This window comes from Myxocyprinus asiaticus, chromosome 10 (assembly GCF_019703515.2).
Source record: "Myxocyprinus asiaticus isolate MX2 ecotype Aquarium Trade chromosome 10, UBuf_Myxa_2, whole genome shotgun sequence".
Taxonomy (NCBI): Eukaryota; Metazoa; Chordata; class Actinopteri; order Cypriniformes; family Catostomidae; genus Myxocyprinus; species Myxocyprinus asiaticus.
Window position 1 is genome coordinate 38,051,884 of NC_059353.1, and position 24,516 is coordinate 38,076,399.

Consider the following 24,516-nt stretch of genomic DNA (forward strand, 5'->3'; position numbering starts at 1 on the left):
GACTTACAGAGATCGACCTGCAGCTGCTTTAATGCGCTGTACTGGATAAAGGAGGCTACTATAGAAGGACAGCTGAAATTCAAACGAATAGGGGTGTAAACTCTATACTGAAGTGCAACTTTAAATAGTTGGCTCAAATGCTGCAATAGCTGGTAGGCTTCTTTTTACTACATATACATAATTCTATAACAGAGAACATTCTATTGAACTGTTTCAAATGATCAAAAAAGACGTTGTCTTTAGGATTCCAGCAACACCCCTAAATCCATCCTGGATAGTCTGTTCCTAGAATCTGCGAGGTACCATGGCAATTAATTAACTGTTTGGAGTTGGATCCCACAATGTTGCCAAAAGTGACGATGTGTCTTATCATAAGGGTTTTGGGGTGATGCAGAACTAATACCCTTACAAAAAATTTACTGTCAGAGGTAGTGCCGCGGTACCAGGGGCGGACTGGCCATAGGGAGTACCGGGACTTTTCCCAGTGGGCCGTCCGCCCGAAATGTGGCCCAACGCCGCAGAACTGCGCCGCGGTATGCACATACTTGCTGTTACATTGTTTAATGTTGAAAGATTTGTATTGGAACAAATCGATTGAATGGTATGATTTATTGATTTTAGTCTGATCAGTGGTGTGTGTTTTGTGATGCTACTGACACCATCTTAGAAAATTCATCTTTTAAAACAATTTGTCACTGGTGTCATCCTCACTCATGAAAATTCGTAGCTATTTTACGAGTTGGGTATTTCGTATGATTTCGTTCGTATGAATAGTAATTGTGGCGTATTAGATGAAACGATGTCCAGCGACATCACTGGATGTAGTGAAAGTCGTACAAATTCATACAAGTGCAGCCGAGCGATATCATACGAATTAGCCAAATTTAGAAAAGTCATACGAATCCTAACAATTTCACTGTGAGAGTGTGCTGCATTAACCCTTGCTTCATTCGTGAAACAAAACTAAAGGAATATTCCAGGTTCAATACAAGTTAAGCTCAATCTTCAGCATTTGTGGCATATTGTTGATTACCACAAAAATTAATTTTGACTTGCCCCTACTTTTCTTTAAAAAAAAAAAAAAGCAACATTACATCGTCATGACAACGAAGTTGTAAAACTGGCTGTAACTTTACACAGAAAAGGTTAGTAAGCGATTTTATCACACTAAAATCATGTTAACACACGTATTGTTTACGTCTTGTGGTTATACTTTTGAAATAGTGAGTATTTTAACATTTAAGGATTGGCCCCATTCACTTCCACTGTGAACTGCCTCACTGGAACCCAGATTTGTTCTTTTTTCTTTCTTTTTTTTTTAAGAAAAAAAGGTGCAAGTAAAAATAATGTTTTGTGGTAATCAATATTATGCCACAAATGCTGTCGATTGAGCTTCACTTGTATTGAACTTGGAATATTCCTTTAAATAATAAAATAAAGAAACAGTTAAATTGTCCTTAATGAATAAAAATAATGTCAAGATGTTGAAAAAATATTTGCTCTCTGAAAAAACTGAACTGAACTGAATTGAAAATGTCAACATTTTGTAAGTCGGAAAGTCAACATTTTTTGAGAATGACCCACAAGCAGATCGATGATCTGACCCCAAGAAATCAAGTGCAGGTACTGCTGTCATATCCAGGTGGTGGCACTACAATGTGTATCGAGGGGCCGGTTGCTATACGTAAGTTACAACTTAGCCTAGTTGTGACATAAATGGGCAATAATTCACAATTTACGCGCTACTAAATATGTGAGCATTGCACCATTAAACTTAGGTAATACGTGACCCTGCGTATAAACTAAATATTTACGGAAGCCTCAGACCAGGAGTAACGGATGAAATAAAAAAGCAGACTGATATTTTATGACATCAATGAGCTCATGTTTTGGTTGACAGGATTCAGTCCTTTCGACATATATGATGATGTTGTATAACACGCGTTTAAATTTACGGGAGAAAACGTTATGTAAAAAACGTACTTCTTCAGCATGAAACCGATCTATCGGTGCACTTCCCTGTGTATGCCGCCCGGTGTCAAGTTTCAACATATACGAAATATATAAGATATTAAAATGAATAAATGTCTTTTTTTCCAGCCTGTTGTATTAGTATTTATTTATTTATTGCCCCTTATTCATTTCAGATACAGTTATTAAATATTATTTACATAGGCTAAATATACCATTAATTAAATCTTGTTTTATTATGTATCGTATTTTAATGGGGATTTAATTTATTACAGCTAGCAGTTACGTGAGCAAACAAGGTTTGAACATCAACCGTAACAAGAACAAACTGAAATTGACGGCTTTTAACACTTCTGTGTACAAATTTGAAGGCTGCTTATTGGATCAAAACAAGTAAACGTCATATTATGCGACTAGGCATTACTTTACAGAGAGCTTAGGACCTACTAGTTAAGTCTTGCCTTAAGAACAGGTGGTGCAACTGAATTAAGTTCTGACTTAGTTACAAACTAACTAGTAGTTACTAAGCCCTTAGTGTGAATTTTACGTCTCAACTTAAGTGAGAACTTACGCACAGCTGGTGCAACCCTACCCTGATGCATAAGACCATTCCATATACGATACAGTAGTAATTTAGTGTATTATTATATACTTAAAGTCATGTTTATTTAACCTTGAACTTCTGTTAACAGAAGTAACAACTGTGCCACACCTCTCTGAGAAACTACATTTGAACAATTTGAGCAATTATTTATGTTTACAGTCCGGATAGTTCTGACTCTCAGTTCTGATTGGAAGAATTCAAAGCCGAAGCCATTATGAAATAGAGATTTATTTTTATGATAATTGTTTTTTATTTTTTTTATTTATTTTTATTTTTTTGTAGCGTGAAGCATTTACTTGTTTCCATAGCATACATACTTGTTTTGATTATTGCAATCTACACCCCTGGGGCTACCTAACTATATGACCTAGCATACAAGATGTTTATTTTTATAATATAATAATAAATGTGACTAGTTATTGTTTTAACGTTGGTGTTTTATTATTATTATTATTATTATTATTATTATTATCTTTATAGGTATGACTGCGAACCTTGTGGGCCCCAAAAACTACAATACATAAGAAACTACATTTCCTAAGAAGCATTGCGTTGTCCAGGGATTTGGAGGAATATTGATTGCGCTTGCGTAGCCAAACGTGGCAACGGCATCATGGCTTCTTGGAACCGATACGGGAGACGTAAGAGACAGATCGAAATGTTCTGGTTCTTGTCGTTGGTGAGTCTTTTAACATAAAATCATGGTGATATATAATCAGTAATATGAAAATGACCTATCGGGCAAGTATTTTGCTGTAGACATAAGACGAAAACGAAAGAAAAGGGACTGATCTTCTATCCCTCTTGCAGCAGTAGCTCAAAGTTGACAGCAGAAGAGGCGATGAGAGAGATACACTGAAGATCATTCAGATCAATTCAGTCTCATTAATCATAGTTCTCATGTATTGGTGGATCATGCACATGCAGCTGTATACTTCACATATGAGAGCACTGCCTAATATCAAAACGGATTCACTTCTGTGAGAGGAAATGATTCTTCTTTTTTAATGCAGATTGCTGCCAGTGAGTGTGTCATGTTAGAGCTACTCTTGAATTACAGTAGCAGTCCTGTTTACACTACAGTACAGTATGCACAACTGTTTGACATGTTGCAACATCACTGATGCACAACTATCAAAAGACATCAAACCTTGCAACTGATAACCTCGTGCTTCTCTATTTTGAATAGATTTTTATATGTATCTTGCACTTTGGGATTGGGCGTGGTTTGTATTTACAGGGACATAGTGTTATTTAACCTCGATCAGAGTTGAAATGTTTTCCCTTCTTTTGAGGTTACCGTGACAGAAATGAGCTTGTAATGTTTAGAGCTGATTAACCTCACAGTTTAAAGTACACCCCTCTTGTTCCACAAATTCACAAAATCTTTGTGAATCAATATATCCTCAGTACAATACTCTATTAGCTGTGCCGCCACGTCAGGCAACTCTCATTATGCAGGAGCTTTCCTGTCTCACATCCTGTTTTATGTCTGTCACCGCAAACAAAGGTACTCTACCAAGCTGTAGGAGTTTGTTGTGGTTGGGCGGGGGAAGAAAAAACGCTCTCTGCTATCTGCATCCCTCAAGCCCTCCCACTTGTCAGAGCAATTGATAAAATGTCTTAATCTTGATTACAGGCAACCCGCAAACCTCTCTCTTTCCCCTCCCACCGATGCCTGGTCCAGCACTCTATGCATGGAAATAGCTTGTCTCTGTGCACCTCATACAGTAAACTATAATGACTCATAGTCATTAACAACTCAACTTTATAGGCCACCCATCATGTTGTTCCAAACCCGTATGATTTGAACACAAAAGATGTTAGGCAGAATGACAGCCTCAGTCACCATTCACTTTCATTGCATTTTTCTCTATATGATGAAAGTGAATGGTGACTGAGGCTGTCATTCTGCCTAACATCTCCTGTTGTGTTCCACAGAAAAAAGAAAGTCATATGAGTTTGGAACAACATGAGGCTAAGTAAATGACAGAAATTTCATTTTTGGATGAATGTCTTCTATTGTAGACTAATTTCCTTGTGTTTGTGAATTACCTACATCAGCTTTGCAGAGTTGAAGACCCCCGTGCTGTTTAACTCGGGAGAATGAACGAGTGTTTGACTAAAAGCGGTATGGTTTGTGCTGATTCAGTTAGACTCTAAAAGTGGAAATGAGATGCCATTTCGAGAACGCATTGCATGCTAAATTACAATCTGCCGATTAAGCAGTGTTTTTGTGTTGATGTGACAAATAATTTTTTATGTTAAAGTGTTGCCCATATTGTGCAGAACATGTCAGCATGGTCCACTAAACAAGGATGTTCTTGAGTGGACGATTAATTGGAGGACCACTGCCATCAATCAATGAGTCTGTTTACATACACACCAATACGCCGATACCTCCCAAAAATCAACTTATTTAAAAAATCTGTCAAAGCAATAAAACCACATTTACATGACATTTAATGCGTTTACATGACCACACACATTGTCGGCTCATTAAGCATAATCTTTTTTAAATTTTTTTAAAACATTTTTAAAATTAAATATCAACACAAGTGATTGGAAGAGAAGAATTTTCGAATGGACCTAATTATCTATCTACTTCACCCACACAGACTGAAATTTAAGTCTTCCTCTCCAATGAGCAGACAGTCATAGAGTCAGTGAGTTGAGAATCGGATCAGTCCGATTTCTCAACAAATTGTTTTTCCTAATGAACTTGATCTGGTTCAAAAAATGTATTTGTTTACCATTCAATGATCCGGTCAAAGTGATTCTCACAGGGTTCCCACAGTTGTGGGAAACTTGTAAAAATGTATGGAATTTTATTATAAGGATTTCCAGTCCTGGAAATGAGTTAAATCTCAAAAAGTCATGGAAAAGTAATTTTAATTTATATTGACTTGTTTCATGTGATGTCACTATATGACCGTGCTGCCATACTTGTGAACAAAGTTCCATATACCTTCATTGTGCAGCACTGTGGGATGCCACAAAAGTTGGCAACATTTTTGTTTCTGTTTATAATTACTGAAAAGGTGATACTGCTGTTTAATTACCAGAGCCAAAATGTAATTTTTCTTTCAATAAAGTTTTATCTTTTAAACGTCACGCCTTCATTTCGCTAAAGTCAAGCAGCGATGAAAGGGGAGAGCGGGGATAAAAACACTTGTGGGTCTTTGCTCATTTATTCAGACATGTCAGTTATCTGTACACGTGTCAGTTATATTTATAACATCATCGATTCTGATACAATTAAACTGGAAATGCGCATAGAACGATGTTTTTCATAACACTCAGACAGTATAAAGGTATGTGAAAATTGTAACACATTGCAATTAATTAAAAAGAACTATAATGTGAATATACTAATGTTAGTCAATAAACAACACATCATAAGATCATGAAGCACAGACTTTATTCACACCACCAGACTACAATGTAAACATTAGTCTTATACACAAAAATGCCTCGGTTGTTTTCTGTGTATCCTTCATGAGTTAAAAGCAGCTTTTACATTGATTCAGATGGGGTCAACACACTCGTTTTGTAATATGTTGACCAAATCAGAGCAGAAAACGACACAAACATTTGTAGCTTCTGAAAGAGAGATGTTCATGGTGACGTACCGGTTAGCGTGTGCGCTTACCGGTTACACATCAAACTCGCCGTATACGGAAATGAATTGTGAATAAAATATGTTTAAATGTCTGCGAAAGTCAAATTTAGCAATGTTTGTGCAGACCTTAGACCTGAATACACATTTACTGCTACTTGGCATGGATCAAAAGCAATTTTTGAGGTTTTTCTTGATATCGTTTTATGGGTGTTTTTCCATTCATCCCGCTTATGGTCACAAATATATCGGCTGTGGGGAGAAAGTGACATCACCGAAACAGGTCAATAGTGAAAAAATTTTTTTTCTAGTAATGCTCTGTTCTAAAATAATTATTTGGCTAGAAATTGCTCAAATGTTTTTTTTTTTTTTAATCCTTATTCAGCATCCTGAAAAACAAGAAAAGTAATGGAAAAATCATGGAAATTCATTGGTCAAAAGGTGTGGGAACCTTGCCAAAAGTACTCTACTAATTTCCAAATGCCATGAAGCACTTGGTAGTGTCACATTTTACTTTTCAATCGCACTTTGTGCTATATAGATTTACTTATGTCTGAGTTGTACATTATGGAAAAAAGAAACAGGTTTTGAATGAAAGGAAAAACTATGATTCTGTTGTCAGAATTTTGCTTTTCTGCATGCTGCAATCTGTGTCATATTTGTCGGTTAAAGAATTGTTTATTCCCGAGTTAATGATTTGTAGACCATCCCCGTTGAGTTGAAGAGTCCATAAGAAGTTCCTTCAAACAACAGCAACAAAGAGACGCAGCAAGAAATATTCTGAAAACATGTTCTTCCATAAACCCAATCCTTTCATGCATGTTCTTCTCACTCCCTGAGCCGGAACAGCTCAACAGATGAAATAGTGTTGCACAGCGTGCATTTTTTTCCAACCCGTTTAATTCACTTTGCATTGATCGACAGGAAACGATCAAGCCTGTCTCCCATTGCTGTTCAGCGGATGATAATAACAGTGACAGTTTTGTCAAAGTGGCGGCATTGTTAGGATAATGTCCACATCGAACACCACTGCTCATGGAAAGCCAAATAGAAGTCTTTGTAACAGGTACAGGACATGATGATTGCCAGACTGTAATGGGCTCATTCTATTGGTCGACTGTCAGCTCTGGACAGAATGTTTGAAGAATAGTTGGTGCACCAAATAGGCTATGAAACCTGATGTGACTAGACTTAGAACACTAACTCTTTTGTCCCCGAATTGAGTTGAATGCTGCGGTTGTCTCTGTGCCGTAGCTGTCATTTTCAGTTTTAAAGATGGGTCGTTTGAGAAAAAAATACCAAAAAACCTTTTATAATGCCTTTGTATTCTGCTTGGTCCTATGTGACTGTGTAGTTTTATATTTTTATGGGTTCTAAGGTCAGTAAGATCTCAAATGTGAGTTCATTTAGGAGGGCAAGTACTTTAGTGTGAGTTTTGTAGGTTTTAAAGGGGTTATATCATACATAGTTTCTTCCTTAAGATCCACTTATAATGTTAGTCAAAGTTTCTTGCACCAAAACAGTCATAGGGCTCTATTTTCGTGAACGTCTTATCCAGTTGTCTAAGCGCAAATTTCATGCCAGTGCAAAGCACAAGTGGGCGTGGTTGGGAGTTTTTGCGATATCTGTGGGTGAATGCGTGCAAACTATGGGTGTAGTATTGTATGTTAATGAAGTGGCGCGAAGTGCAATTTGCTATTTTCCTGAGAAATAGGTCATTGCACTTAGACGGTTCAAAAGCAGGTCTGTTTTCAGTGCATAGTCTAAGTTCCTGCATTTGCAATTCGGAGATTCCACCAGCATGTGGTAATAAAGTTCATGTCCAAGCTCTGAAAATAAAATGGAATATCAAATTGTCCACTGTTGTAGCCATTTTACTGTATGAAACAAATTATTATTTTGAGATTTGTGTTAAACTATCTTTACATCATGGTTTATTTTTCAATTATTATTATTTTTATTATGTTTATATTTACAGTTGTATTTATGATTTAATTTGTATTGGTAGTTTTCCACCTGTTGTCGTAGAGTGATTTTTAAGTCACTGCAAAAGTGGCCAGTGGAAGAAGTTGGAAAGGGTGTAAAATGTTTGGATTTGGTACGTTTTTCTTGACCACTTCATTATTTTAGTTATATTTTTGTTTCGTTTGAAGTGTAATTTTAATATAGAAATATTTTTTGTTTAATTTTTTTTGTGTTTCAATAAATGAATGACATTTTTCAAAATCGAACAGTAGAAGTGAAGTGCGTTCCGATACGATCACTGATAATATTAGCCATGATTGGTGTGTCAGTACATGAAAATGATTAATAATACTTACATTGTCTATAATTCAACGGAGCAAAAATATAAATCTTGATGAGAACCGAATTTGTGTATAAAAGGAGTGTGCCACCATCATAGAAATATGCCTGATATTTAATGCACAAAATAACGTAAATCCAGATTTCTATTCTTTTAATTCATTGCATATAGTCCATTTACACTACCAACTTCTTATGAATGTGCTGACTTTGTTTATATACTGATCAGCCACAACATTAAAACCACTGACAGGTGAAGTGAATAACATTTATCTTGTTACAGTGGCACCTGTCAAGGGGTGGGATATATTAGGCAGCACGTGAACAGTCACTTCTTGAATTTCATGTGTTGGAAGCAGAAAAAATGGGCAAGCGTAAGGATCTGAGCGACTTTGACAAGGGCCAAATTGTGATTGCTAGACGATTGGGTCAGAGCATCTCAAAACAGCAGGTCTTGTGGGTTGCAGTGGTTAGTACCTACCAAAAGTGTTCCAAGGAAGGACAACCGGTGAACCGGCGACAGGGTCATGGGCGCCCAAGGCTCATTGATGCGCGTGGGGAGCTAAGGCTAGCCCGTCTGGTCCGATCCCACAGAAGAGCTACTGTAGCACAAATTTCTGAAAAACTTAATGCTGGCCATGATAGAAAGGTGTCAGAACACAGTGCATTGCAGCTTGTTTTGTATGGGGCTGCATAGATGCAAACCAGTCAGAGTGCCCATGCTGACCCTGTCCACCACCGAAGTGCCTATAATGAGCACGGGAGTGTCAGAACTGGGCCATGGAGCAACGGAAGAAGGTAGCCTGGTCTCATGAATCACGTTTTCTTTTAGATCATGTGGACGGCCGAGTGCGTGTGCATCATTTACCTGGGGAAGAGATGGCAGCAGGATGCACTATGGGAAGAAGGCAGGCCGGCGGAGGCAGTGTGATGCTCCGAACCCACTTGCGCCTACACTTAGAGCATGCTTGCACAAAAATACCAAGACTTCCTGGCCATGCACACTGACTTTGCGTGTATGACTTATGGCATGGTGCTGCAGTCTTTCCTAACATTGGTAGTATTTGGAAGGATATGTAGAGCTGCTGGTGCTACACACAGCCAGAACAGCACATGGTTTGACAGGCTTTCCAACATTTTACTCTTATTGTTAGTTCTTTTTGTTTTTATGAATAATTATGTCTACTTTAACTCCTCCTTATTACTTCACCATGACTGGGTTGGCCAAGTTTCTAAACGCTGAATAGGCATTGTTGAACTGTAAATGTGTGTGGTCATGTATTAATGTCATTTTTGCAGTTTAGTTTCAATAAGTTGTATTTTTGGACTGGGAAGGAAGTTTTGAGTTTGAAAGTTACATTAAGTTTGCATTGTAAAATTAACTCAAGTCGTCAAAAGATCAAGCAAATTAGTTTTCTCATGAGATGACCCTTTAAAGTTAGCTGGTGGACTTCAGTGACTTATTGATTGAAGTAATGTGAGACCCTCAAACATTTCAATGAGTTGCTCTGACATTTTTCTGATAATACATCACAGTGTCTGCTCTCCATCACCATAGCTGAAATGAGAGGAGGTGTGATTTCTCAGGTCCCTCAGCTTTGCAGTACTTTTATTAGCCCTGACTGTCATCTTCACACTGCCCTCAAGGTGCTGTGGCCACTGAGATATCGCCCAGTCACAAACGTTGTTCATGCTACTGGTCCCTATTTGTTCACACAAAGAGGAAGTAAAATATACACCACACACAGAAATGAAACACTCATTCAGAGAGAAAGTTCTCTCTGCTTTTCCACCTATGGCCCTCCAACATAGCAAAATTGGCTCTACCAGTGGTGAGTTTGGGGGCAGTGCTATCTGTTTTTTTTTTTTTTTTTTTTTTTTTTTTTTTTTTGACCAATGGCAGATAGGAGGAGTGTTCTGGGAAAGTTGTTTGAGAACGTAATTATTATTTTTGAAATTCTGTTTGGCGATGATCCCACAATTTACCCTTAAGTTGTGCATTGGCCTCTCTGCTTTTCTTTTTTATTTCTACTGTAATGCCTGGTATTCAAATTGTAGTACTCTAAAGACAATCCCAAAATGTATCAGTTAGCTATCAGAAGATGATCCAGATGGACAAAATAAATATATAAATGTATAGAATTTTTTTCACGCTGAAAGCAGAAGGTCATTGTGAAAATAAATACACACATTTAAAGTGTCTTATCCAGAACATAAGACAACATAATTTTTCCTCATTGTGCATGTGTCTTTCCCCATCAAGCATTTGACATAGGGAGATGATTGGGTCAGTCTCCGTTTGTGTCATGGCCTGTCTGCTCTTGCCACTTTCCTCTTCTTTAGATGACAGCAGCTTAATCTGTTGTTGCCTTATCAGCTCAGCTCCATCCAAACTCCAAATCGCATGCCTCTGCTGGGAAGAGTGATGGAGAGAATAACGGTAAAAAAGCGCATGTTCTCCCACTCCAGGGCAACACATAAGCCTCACATCAGAGCACAATTTCAGAAGCTATTTTTAAGGCCACTTTTATGAGACATGTGTGTCTGCCACTATGACGATAGTATGGCAGCCATTATGATGCAACAAATAAAATAAAGTAAAATAAAATTGGTAAATTACATTAAATTAGAAAATAGAATTTTCAAATTTGCTTAATTAGCCTCTATTTAATTTAGTTGCGTATTTATTGTTCATTTATTACATTTATCATTATTTCATTATTTCTTATTTTTATTTGAATTACAATTCAATTTTAAAATGTAAATAAAAATTGTTCATATAATAAAATTATTAATAAATTAAAGCTGAATTATGTAATTTCTGTGACACCAGCGCCATCGAACGGAATTGCAAAAATAAACAAAATACAAAGTAATTTCCGAAAATATGCCCGTCCTCTGCAGTTGTTGAAAAAGTCATATAGTTCCACCTCTAACTCACGCCATTGGTTAAGTTATCTTGTTGGAGCTGGTCTAAGTGGATTGCTCAAACCAAACAGGAATTTTCATAGCGCCACAGAGACACAGTGTTTACAGTTTTCAAGAAAATGGTCCTATGAATGGCTTACTTACAGTTGTCTCTGCATATTAAGCTGAGATGTAACCAAAAAGTTACACACTTCAGGTTTAAGTAATGTATTATTAATTTATTACAATAAATTATCATCAGTTCATTGTTTTTTATTTTTAATGTATTAAATTGATTAATTCATTATTTATTATATTTATTTAATTACACATTTTTAAAATGTAAATAAAACACACATTATTAAATTAATAAATGTATTAATTAAAAAAATATATTAATTAATTATATTCATTTGAATAATTTAAGAAAAAATTAAGATATTAAAAATAAACAGTAAACTTGATGCTTATAAAAGGCCTCTTTTTGGCACTTTTGTAGTTCACTTCTGGTTTGTGGCCAGACAGTGTCTATCATAGATAAGCAACCTGACTTCGCTAAGCTCCTTTCCAATTGATACTGATCGGTAGAAGATTGGCATAGGGGCATTTTGCTATGATGTAACTATTTTTATGATATGCTGGATCTGTAATGGCTGTTATCTTTGCTTCACTGTATCATCACTGTTGGACACACTGTTGTGACTTCACACTAGTGCAGCATTTATATTGCCCCACAGTTTAGGATATTGTTTTAAAATGCCTGTGATATTTGGCCTTGACATTGATAAATTATCTCAATCTCTCTCTCTCTCTCTCTCTCTCTCTCTCTCTCTCTCTCTCTCTCCCCTCCACAGGTTGCAGTGTTGTCTGCTCTGCAGGCAGTAAAGGTGTCTCCACTCATAGAGAAAGTCAGTGACCACAAGGATTTCAAAAAACTTCTCAGAACCAGAACTAATGTTCTTGTCCTGTATACTAAGTCAGGTTAGTCTCTCTCTGTTATCTCAGGACCATTGAGTTAACAATGGAGTAAATATGTTACAGCTTTAGCAGCCAAAAGATAGAGGGACATTTATGAAGATGCCACCTTTTGCATATTCCACAGCTGCTACTTGGGATGTTTAAGCTACCTGCAACGCTTATTGGCTGTAATAATATACATTTTACAGCAAAGCAAAGCGCATAAAGAACTCCAACACCCTAAAATCAAAGCAAATGCATCACTCACAGCCATTAGAAAAATCAACCCCTTTACATTACACTACATATTCATTTGCATAACTCCTAGCTGTTATTTGTTGAACCAGCAAGCACAGCACCATATATGGGTACAGTATGGTCAAACTGTCAATAAACAATCCACACCACCCACAACATATGGGAAGAGCCTCTCAAGGCCTTGCTGTTATGTTAAGATTTATTTGTTTCATAATTCACGACTCATTTTGACCATGTGAGTTCATTGGGTAAGTCGGTGTATGGAACACTGCATTTGATTGATGGCTGAGTAGCTCTGCTTATCCTGTGAAGCAGTCCAGCATACTTGCATACTTTCCCTGATTTCTTTTTTTTTTTTTTTTTTTTTTTGCATTAGAAGCTTTCTCGACGCAATAGTGGTGATAGTCCATTTACACCATGTCCTAACCAAGGGTGGCACATTTAACTGTAAAATCGATCTCTTGCATGTAATCTGAGCTTTTGTCCTGACCACTTACGACAAGTGACAGGATATTTTGTTGGTCCCTTGGTTTTTATTTATGTGCTGCTGTTCTGAGTAGGTTTGCTCCCTGTGAAATCTCATTGGTCTAGAAATCTATCCCAAAAACTGTATATTAATTATCAAAAATGTTCAGACTGGCTCACATTACTTGTCACATCAACATTTTTAAATTTTCCTGAAATTGTTGTCCTTTTGACATTCACCAACATGAGTAACAGAATAAAAAACAGAATGTGGATTCAGAATCCTGTTTAGTTATGTAATAGGAGACACCCTGACTGTCAGAAATGTTTAAATCTGGAACCTTATAGAACACTCTGGGTGTTTTCACACTTGGTACTTTCAAAGTTTGTTCTGTTGAGTCTTTGCAAAATACTTCCCCTATCCGTGACTACCACCAGTAGCTGTTGTCTGGCAGCAAGACTGCCACATTCACATTCACATTAAGCTTGTAAAAAAATAAGAACAACATTCATTTCACATTTTTTGATTATTTGTTTTTAATTTAATTTGTTTCTTGAGTATTGATGATTTTAGCTTTTTCAATTTGACCCAACATAATAAACATGATATATAGCTCTAGGACCCTTTATGGTTTTATTGCTCAATAAACATTGTAAACATTGCGTTCCTGTCGACAACTGCTATCCTTCACCACTAATTTTATAGAAATTATTACTGTGCGACATTCCAACAATGTGTACATAATCAATAGTGATTAACTTCTAAAGCAGATAGCTTATTACGTTACTCAAGTTGGTAAAGCACCTTCACACCAATCAAATGAGCTGGAGTGTGATAGCGCCTCAGATGAGCTCATTGTCTATAAATCATACAACCTTTGATTTAATAGTATTATTCTAAAAAGACTGATGGAAATCTTTTGTAGTTAATAGAATCAAAGGCATTCATTTGTTGTTTATTGTCATTTTGAAATGCAGACATTTATTTACTTAAAGGAATGGTTCACCCAAAAATGAAAATTATCTCATCATTTACTCCCGCTCATGCCATTCCATATGTGTATGACTTCCTTTCTTCTGCTAAACACAAAGATTTTTAGAAGAATTTCTCAGCTCTGTTGGTCCATACAATGCAAGTGAATGGCTACCAAAACGTTGAAGCTCCAAAAGCACATAAAGACAGCATAAAAGTAATCCACAAGACTCCAGTGGTTTAATCAATATCTTCAGAAGCAATATGATTAATGTGGGTGAGAAACAGATCAGTATTTAAGTCCTTTTTTTCCTCTATCAATCTCCACATTCACATTTTTCTTGTGTTTTTGGTAAAGCTGTCAGGCGATTACATTTTTGAATCACAATTAATCTAAAAAAAAAATATTTGTAGTTAATCGCGATTAATCACAGATTTTAAAAGTGCTGAAATTTGACACTATATATTCTTTTCTTGTCAAAATGTATTTATTTTCTAAGGAAAGAAAACAAACAATATGTAGCAATATAATGCTTTATTTATTTATTTGAATTTTTCCCCTTTTTCACCCAATTTGGAATGCCCAATTCCCAGTGCGCTTTTAAGTCCTCGTGGTCACGTACTGATTCGCCTCAATTCCAGTTGAATCCCAGTTGCCTCTGCTTCTGACACCATCAACCCACGCATCTTATCACGTGGCTCGTTAAGCGCGTTGCCACGGAGACATAGCGCGTGTGGAGGCTTCACGCCATCCACCGCGGCATCCGCGCTCAACTCACCACGCGCCCCACCAAGAACTAACCACATTATAGTGACCACGAGGAGGTTACCCCATGTGCCTCTACCCTCCCGAGCAACCGGGCCAATTTGGTTGCTTAGGAGACCTGGCTGGAGTCACTCGGCACGTCCTGGGATTCGAACTAGCGAGCTCCAGGGGTGGTAGCCAGCGTCATGTGCAGCTTTGAACTCCCCATGAAAAGCGCTAGTTAAGATTTGGTGTGCTTCTGTGGTAATTAAAACGTGCCTTACATAGGCTGAAAAATACTTGATTTCTATCACAAGTCCCATCTGGGCTTGTTTTGTACATTTAAATAGCGCTAAGAGCTGCTTTCTCCATTTTATCACTGACAGGGAAGCGCTGTCAGAGATTCTTTTATTTACTGAGGTAACAACCTCCATGGCTCTATCACAGGAGAGAGCGTAACTGTCAACTAGCATATTAAGACAGTTACGCCCATAGAATGTCTATGGCACTGCCGCGTTATGCTATTTTATGCTAAGCTTGTAGGCTCTCCTAGGTAGAAGAGCTATGCCGCTGTTGCGTGTGCGTCAGTGTAATGTAACGACTCTGGGCAGACACATTACAAAGGTTCCGCCCTTCACACCAGTGTTTATGCTGTATTTATGATAAATATGTTAATCGCGATTTAGAAAAATTCACGCGTTAAGCTTTTTAAATTAATCGCACGTGTTAACGCGTTATTTCTGACAGCTCTAGTTTTTGGTGATTCCCATTCTTCATGCATATTGCCACCTAATGGGCAGGAAGGAGAATTTATAGAAAAAAAGGAAGTAAAGGTGCACTCAGTAACTTTTGTCTTTGTGTCATTTTGGACTTACACTGACACCTAGCGGCTTGGATGTAACATCATTTAAAATAAATAGTTTTCAGTTTCAGATGCTATTGTAGACATTTAGTATTCACAGTCAGCCATGATTACTTTAATCAGTGAGTGAAAGTGTCTAATAACAGGACGGTTACTGAGATTAAGTGAGTAATATTCATGTCATGTGATTCTAACATGGCAGCCCCCATGTGCGGACCCTCTCCATGGAGAATAAAACAGCTTTTATAAGGTTACTGATATGACTGGAGTCTTAATTTTAATATGAAAATTAATGTCTTTAGGAGAAAAAAATTACTGAGTGCACCTTTAAATATTGATCAGTTTCTTACCCACACCTGTCATAATGCTTCTGAACATATAGATTTAACCTCTGGAATCTTATGGATTACTTTTATGCTGCCTTCATGTGCTTTCTGGAGCTTCAAAATTTTGGACCCCATTCACTTGCATTGTATGGACCTACAGAGCTGAAATATTCTTCTAAAAATCTTTGTGTTCAGCAGAAGAAAGAAAGTCACACATCTGTGATGGCATGAGGGTGAGTAAATAATCAGAATTTTCATTTTTTATTTTTTGGTGAACTATCCCTAAACACATTTTTATGTTTTCTTTTTTCCCCCCTCCTGAGATATGTTAGGTCTTATGCATCATTATGCATCATAATAATCTGACTGATAGCTCAGTCATCTTTCTTTTTTAAATACATTTTTTTTTTTAAATACCTCAATAAAACAAAGATTTTATTGATCTTCATCTGAATGTCATTTTGTAAATCTTAATCAATTAAATAGCAGAATAATTGCCATTTTTAACATTTACATTTATGGGGTACATGCTGTATAAACAATATATTTGGACACATTTTGGAAAATCTGTGTATGTGAACATGCGTGACATGAGTGACATTTATCACCCATGTAAAAGACTTATTCAAGTCTTGTCTGTATGAGCATACACACCTAACTGAATGCATGTTCAACATATCAACAAGATGTAGACTTCTCCCATTGTACTGTTTCTGAAACATGACCCTCCTACAGTCTTCTGTATGTGTTTCTTGTGTCCTCAGCTACATCTGGAAATGCTCATCTGAAGCTGCTGTCTGATGTTGCTCAGACTGTGAAAGGTCAGGGCACCATCGCTTGGGTCAACTGTGGGTGAGTTTCAATCCATTATATAGCCCTTGTGTTAGAGCAAGTCACTGCTACTGTGTGTTACTGTCCTTTTTTGTTTCTTTGAGGCAATCGACTTCGTGGCCAACTTTCTTTGTGTTGTCCCAGGCCAGTTCTAAAGGTTTAATTTTTAATTTGAAAATGTCAGCAGTACTTTGTGTTTAAACACAGTTCTTGACCAGTGTTATTAAATATGGCAACTATCTATTAGCATAGTTAGAGTATGTTTCAAAATAAAGCTCATCAAATAAGGTATGTCACTTAATATACAGTACATGCATGCAGGGGTGAAATTGGGATTTTATTAAGGAGGGGGAACCCTTAAGCCAAGTGTGAATAAAACTGCCTATTGGAAAACTATAACTTTGCCTGTCAAAGGAAAACTATTTTAATAATAACATTATATTTCTTTGAAATTATTTTAATAACAATGTTTTACTGGGGTCTGGGTAGTTCAGCGAGTAAAGATGCTGACTACCACCCCTGGAGTCGCGAGTTCGAATCCAAGGCGTGCTGAGTGACTCCAGCCAGGAAGTAACCAAATTGGCCCGGTTGCTAGGGAGGGTAGAGCCACATGGGGTAACCGCCTTGTGGTCGCTATAAAGTAGTTCTCGCTCTCGGTGGGGCACGTGGTGAGTTGTGCGTGGATGCCGCGGAGAATAGCGTGAAGCCTCCACATGCGCTATGTCTCCGTGGTAACGTGCTCAACAAGCCACGTGATAAGATGCACAGGTTGACGGTCTCAGACGCGGAGGCAGCTGAGATTCCTCCACCACCACCCGGATTGAGGCGAGTCACTACGCCACCACAAGGACTTAGAGCACAGTGGGTATCGGGCATTCCAAATTGGGGAGAAAAGGGGAGAAAGGGAAGCCTGACTGGAGTCACTCAGCACACCTGGATTTGAACTTGCGACTCCAGGTGTGGTAGGCAGCGTTGTTACTTGCTGAGCTACCCAGGCCCCCTCTCAATCATTTTTTTAATGGCTGGGTGGTACTGTAACTGTAATGTGGCATGTATGTGGTAGGTAACTTTTACTTGAAATAAATTAGACAACATTTGACCTGTTGTGTTGCCAAGATTTTTTTTTTTTCTTAAAGCACATTTTTGAGTCTTAATTGATTTGTTTGTTTTTTGCTTTAGTTTATTTGGTCCTCTCGTGAATAACTACTGATTTACAGGAAGTAACTCGATATAGGTAGCAACGAGAGCAGAGTACCAAAGAAAGAGCAAAGCAGAGAGATGAGACTCTGCTCTGCTGGAGGTGTTGTTAAGGAAGTGGGTCAGGAACGGAGCGGGATCAGTTCGAGAGAAATGGTAATGCCATAAAGGAGTGGTAGCATTTACCTTAACCTCCTTTTATGTGGCACATGAGAGATTGAAACTCAGAGAAAGATTGAAAACAGATTTACTCTTTCTCTTGCGGGCACACTGGATCTCTCTCACACATTTTGCGTAGTTTCAATAGTGATACAATTATGATATTGTAATAAATCACAATATATTGAATCGTGACATGTATCACAATATTTATTGTATCGTTTTGTGGTTGTCGATACTCTTGCCCTAGTAGCAAGTGTATGTACGAAGCACTGCCTACACAGAGGTCACTGCCCAATCAAGCAACTTCTTGGTGGTCAACGCTGCAGCGTTGAAATTTGCATGCCGAAGTTCACCAAATTTGAATCCCATATTAAATTTGCATAGGGAAATTAAACAACACCAGAAGTCGCATGGATTCCCATTGAGATGACTGTATTTCTCCTGCTAAATTTCACCATACAAAAGTGAATGGCCGCACTTTGATCCTGAAGAAAATATTATCTAACATCATTGCTCACTGACGTGGTAGCTGGAGTTTTTTTCCTTTCTTGCTTGCTTTCTTGCTCTCTTTCTTTTGTACTTTTTTTCTTTCATGCTTTCTTCCATCTTCCTTTTCTTTCTTTCTTGCTTTCTTGCATTCTTGCTTTCTGTTTTTCTTTCTTCCTTCATACAAAGACCCATTGTTGGATAAGAGAAGTACAACATTTTTAACTAAACAAAATTTCTATGTCCTTGCGTTGAACCTCTATTAATCATCTGCTTGAATTTTCTGCTTCGACTGCTTCTAACAGTTGCTTAAGTTTTCAAACCTGTTTTGGTTTTCAACTTCTCAATTCATCCATGCATGTTGTTTGAAGCCAACAGTCTTGTGTACTAACCACTTTCCACTTCATTAATGTTGACCCCTGGATTCCCTCTGCAAGTTAAACTGGTGACTCAACCCATAACCCTTAGCCAAGCTTTAGAACAGCTTTAGACACTTGAAAACAATGACCACACCTCTCATTGGTATTACAGAGTCGGGTTGTAGTGGCTGAGGAGGCTTTGACAGGGACATGTCTACCTATGTGTACTCAGAGTTGCCAATCTGTGATCCTGAGTCAGCACGGCTAATTGAGTTTCCCACCTGACAGAATGAGCTCTGCTCTCTGCTGCTAGTCTCTCAGTCCACCCACGAAGGCGCCATGTGGGATATGCATAACGTTAATTATTCTGTCTCCTCTGCCTTTGAGGGACAGGAGGGAGGGTTGCAGTCGGTTGGGGGGTGGGTGTTGTCAGAAGCATAATTGAATTCCATCTCTTTGAATTTCCATTAGCATGGGGCTTTAGTTCACTTCTCAGTCCTCTCTGCTCCTATGTGTCCTTATGTAATACATTTCCGTGCTCATTATCGCTCAAAAGAAGGGCTCTCAGTGGTGTGGTGTGGTGTGTTGGCGTATGCACAGTGGCAGGAATCAGGTAATTGTGAGCTCTTTTTGTTCTCAAATTTTTTATATGAAGAGAGGTGTAAGTGTGAAGATAGAGTGGTTTGTTGTTGTTTTTATGTTTTGTCATTGGTCCATATGACAGATAAATTTTTCTGTAACTAAGTGCATCTTGTTAGAGGGTACTGATTTCTGAATTTAAAACGGTAAAAACACCATACATTTCATATCTGGCCAAAATAAACACACCAAGCACCAAATATGAGTAAAAATTATATACAGGTGCATCTCAATAAATTAGAATGTCGTGGAAAAGTTCATTTATTTCAGTAATTCAACTCAAATTGTGAAACTTGTGTATTAAATAAATTCAATGCACACAGACTGAAGTAGTTTAAGTCTTTGGTTCTTTTAATTGTAATGATTTTGGCTCACATTTAACAAAAACCCACCAATTCACCATCTCAAAAAATTAGAATACATCATAAGACCAATAAAAAAAACATTTTTCGTGAATTGTTGGCCTTCTGGAAAGTATGTTAATTTACTGTATATGTACTCAATACTTGGTAGGCGCTCATTTTGCTTTAATTACAGCCTCAATTCGGCGTGGCATGGAGGTGATCAGTTTGTGGCACTGCTGAGGTGGTATGGAAGCCCAGGTATCTTTGACAGTGGCCTTCAGCTCATCTGCATTTTTTGGTCTCTTGTTTCTCATTTTCCTCTTGACAATACCCCATAGATTCTCTATGGGGTTCAGGTCTGGTGAGTTTGCTGGCCAGTCAAGCACACCAACACCATGGTCATTTAACCAACTTTTGGTGCTTTTGGCAGTGTGGGCAGGTGCCAAATCCTGCTGGAAAATGAAATCAGCATCTTTAAAAAGCTGGTCAGCAGAAGGAAGCATGAAGTGCTCCAAAATGTCTTGGTAAATGGGTGCAGTGACTCAAAAAACACAATGGACCAACACCAGCAGATGACATTGCACCCCAGATCATCACAGACTGTGGAAACTTAACACTGGACTTCAAGCAACTTGGGCTATGATCTTCTCCACCCTTCCTCCAGACTCTAGGGCCTTGGTTTCCAAATGAAATACAAAACTTGCTCTCATCTGAAAAGAGGACTTTGGACCACTGGGCAACAGTCCAGTTCTTCTTCTCCTTAGCCCAGGTAAGACGCCTCTGACGTTGTCTGTGGTTCAGGAGTGGCTTAACAAGAGGAATACGACAACTGTAGCCAAATTTCTTGACACGTCTGTGTGTGGTGGCTTTTGATGCCTTGACCCCAGCCTCAGTCCATTCCTTGTGATGTTCACCCAAATTCTTGAATCGATTTTGCTTGACAATCCTCATAAGGCTGCGGTTCTCTCGGTTGGTTGTGCATCTTTTTCTTCCACACTTTTTCCTTCCACTCAACTTTTTGTTAACATGCTTGGATACAGCGCTCTGTGAACAGCCAGCTTCTTTGGCATTGAATGTTTGTGGCTTACCCTCCTTGTGAAGGGTGTCAATGAATGTCTTCTGGACAACTGTCAGATCAGCAGTCTTCCCCATGATTGTGTAGCCTAGTGAACCAAACTGAGAGACCATTTTGAAGGCTCAGGAAACCTTTGCAGGTGTTTTGAGTTGATTAGCTGATTGGCATGTCACCATATTCTAATTTGTTGAGATAGTGAATTGGTGGGTTTTTGTTAAATGTGAGCCAAAATCATCACAATTAAAAGAACCAAAGACTTAAACTACTTCAGTCTGTGGGCATTGAATTAATTTAATACACGAGTTTCACAATTTGAGTTGAATTACTGAAATAAATGAACTTTTCCACGACATTCTAATTTATTGAGATGCACCTGTATGACCAATGGTCAGTCACTTAATCAGAAACTACAACACAATACACGGTTATATTGAATTGTAGGAATGAATTGTAATTGTATATTCAGATGTAAGAACCTTGTTGATGTAAGTCATGTCAAAGTCCCTTTAAGGCAAGTCAGGTTACTCTGTGGTCATATTCACAACGCCTCCAGGCAACTATTTTCAAGTTATACAAGTACAGCTCCCATCTACTTAAATAGGGAAAGACCAAAATCTCCAGATTAGTTGCTCAAGAATACGATCAAATAAATTTGGATCATAAATGTTGCTGCTTTATCTTAAATCACGGGAAAAAAAAACAATGACATTTTTCAGACTGGTCACGGTATAGCCCCGTTCTCACATGCAGCGATATTATAAATCACTAATGTCTATACTGTATGTAGCTATTGGGCATTCCTACTGCTGTCGCTCTAACGTTATTGGTGGACTTCATGTCTGGCCATATCTTGGAAAATGTGATCACAGATGAGACATATTGCCAGTAGATATCTTTAATTTTTTTTATATCTGTTGCTAAAAATGAACATTCTGAAGGGGAGAGTGTTTTTATATACAGTAAACTTCAGCAGTGCTCATTGCATCATATCACTAACAAGATGAACAATCTATCAATGTACAAATCAAACTCACTCATACAAGTGCAGTACAAGTTAAGCTCAATTGACAGCATTTGTGGCATAATGTTGATTACCACAAAAAAATAATTTCGAATCTTCTGTCCTTTACAATGAGGCACTTACAATTGAAGTGAATGGGGCAATTTTTTGCCTTACTCGATCACATATTTTAGGTTTTTTTTTTTTTTTTTTTTTTTTTTTTTTTTTAAAGAAAAGGAGGAACAAGTCTAAATTAACTTTTGTGGTAATCAATATTATGCTACAATGCTGGCGATTTAGCTTAACTTGTACTGAACCCGGAATATCCCTTTAACTTTCTGAAGTCGCTGGACGCACCCACGTCTAGTTGCCAATGGTTGCTGTAACTCATGTCGCCAGCTCTCATAAAAAAATTAATGAGATCATGTAGCTGCGAGACGCTGCGGATAAGGACAGGCAATGTCTGTCAACAAAATGTGTCAAAATGTGTGTCAACAAAATATAAGGAGCAAAATCACAATTTGTTTTCGCATTTTTGTGACTACAGTTTCACATAGATACAAAGACTGGCTCATCTTGTATATGTTGTTGCAACTGTCACAATAAACTGCACTATTTGTCAGTAATATGCCAGGAGAACAGCTAAATAATTTATAATAAAAATATAAATAAAAATTAACGAAAAGACACTTTCTTGGTCAGTAAGACATATTCATTGCTGGTAAATGTTGTCAGTTCACCCACCATTGGCATAAAAAGTTATTTTTGGACCGTGCTTGTGGCTTTGAATTAAGGAAAACAGATAGAGTTTGTGTATTTTACACTGAAGAAAAGGCAACTGAACATCTTGTCCTTCAGGAAGAGAATGACAGAGTTTGCCAAATCTTAGACACAGCCCATACATTAGCTTATTGAAGTGGTCATCTGTCATTTACCATGAGCGGTCGTGTATTGCTGCTACAGCAATTTATTTAATGTCTTAGGACATTAATTGTATCACTTCAAGATTTTGGCTGCATCAATTTGCATGAAAAATGCCCCTTGAGGATTCGTTTTATAATAGAATAACATGACTATAATCCTTGTTGAGCATAATTTCCTATGACTTAATGTTTGCTTTTGCCTCAGCGTTTGCACAATAAGTATGAAGTTAATTGATCGTGCTTTCAGACTGTAAAGAACATGTTAGATTTATATATTTTTTCTGGAATGTTCTTTGCATTTCTCGGTTGTGCGCCATTCAAAATTTAAATGTGAATTGGAACCTCAATCTTGAATTTGAATTGGAGTGGAAACAGATGTGGAATTGTAATTTGAATTTAAGGAAATACTGTAGAATGGAATGAAATTTGAAACATTTCTGCTGTAAGTGTATTTTTAAATAATATCTTTGAATTTATTTAGTTTGAATTACCCATATACATGTTATCATACACACAAAACCGATGTAAGTTATTCAATTCAAATATATCTCAAATTATTTAATAAATTAATATTAATTTTATGGACAAAGTTGGTAGAGCACTTTATTTCTCAGAAGGCTCTTATTTACAAGTCTTCAAAATTCAATATGCAGTTCAAATCTTCCTATCATTTCAATTCAAATTCATGAATTGAAATGGAGGCCATACTTTAAAGTTTGCCTAACCCCGATTTCTGCCATGAAGGATTGTTTTAGAGGTTTTATTGTTTATGTGATGAATTTCTGTGATTGAAAATGAAGATATATTTTTCTTTGATATATTTTTCAGCGATTCAGAAGGCCGCAAACTCTGTAAAAAAGTCAAGGTAGACCCTAGCTCGAAAACCAAAGGAGTGGAGATCCTGCATTACAAGTAAGAACAATCTCTTTCTTCTGAAATCAATGTAAAGATGGTTATTGAAGGTTTCATTGGAATAATGTTGAGAACATCAAGATTTCAGCTTGCTCAGACATTTATCTTGTAGTATTTTGTTGTTTTCAGGGATGGGAACTTCCACACAGAATACAACAGACCAGCCACATTTAAGGTAATTTTAAAGAAAATGACATTTTGCTGGAGTCATTTTATTGCAAAAATTGCAGCCCCTCTTTATTTTTGTAGCTTCTTTCAGAATTCAGTTAATTGATATTTGTTTTTTGGATATGGATTTTTGATCAGCATTTTCAGTAAATACCATTCGCATTGTGTGCCTTGTCTAACAGTTAATTTCTGTCATCTGGGAAACAACCCTAAATTTAAGTAATTTTGCAATAAAAATCTTGACATCCCGTACACATTCATTACCGCTATGAGAGAAGCTTGTTCACAGTCGCTTGCACGTACACCACATTCCTTGGACGTCACTGAAAAATTATTTTGGGTTGTTTCACACAAAAACCTTTCGCTGTCTGTTAGTGAATGCTTCGCTTCGTGTCGTTATCTACTCACTCAGTATCCACAATTTTCCCG

The 24,516-nt window shown here is 37.4% G+C and overlaps 1 protein-coding gene across 1 annotated transcript in view; it reads left to right on the forward strand.

Annotated features, from left to right (window-relative positions):
* Window positions 1-3,173: 3,173 nt before the first annotated feature.
* Window positions 3,174-24,516, forward strand: part of LOC127446928 (protein disulfide-isomerase A5-like) — a 66,905-nt gene continuing 45,562 nt past the window's right edge. Inside the window, exons 1-5 of the mRNA XM_051708265.1 lie at window positions 3,174-3,254; window positions 12,260-12,386; window positions 16,756-16,843; window positions 23,836-23,919; window positions 24,049-24,094. Coding sequence (XP_051564225.1) covers window positions 3,189-3,254; window positions 12,260-12,386; window positions 16,756-16,843; window positions 23,836-23,919; window positions 24,049-24,094 — 411 coding nt within the window. The 5' untranslated portion in view covers window positions 3,174-3,188. The remainder of the gene's footprint in view (window positions 3,255-12,259; window positions 12,387-16,755; window positions 16,844-23,835; window positions 23,920-24,048; window positions 24,095-24,516) is intronic.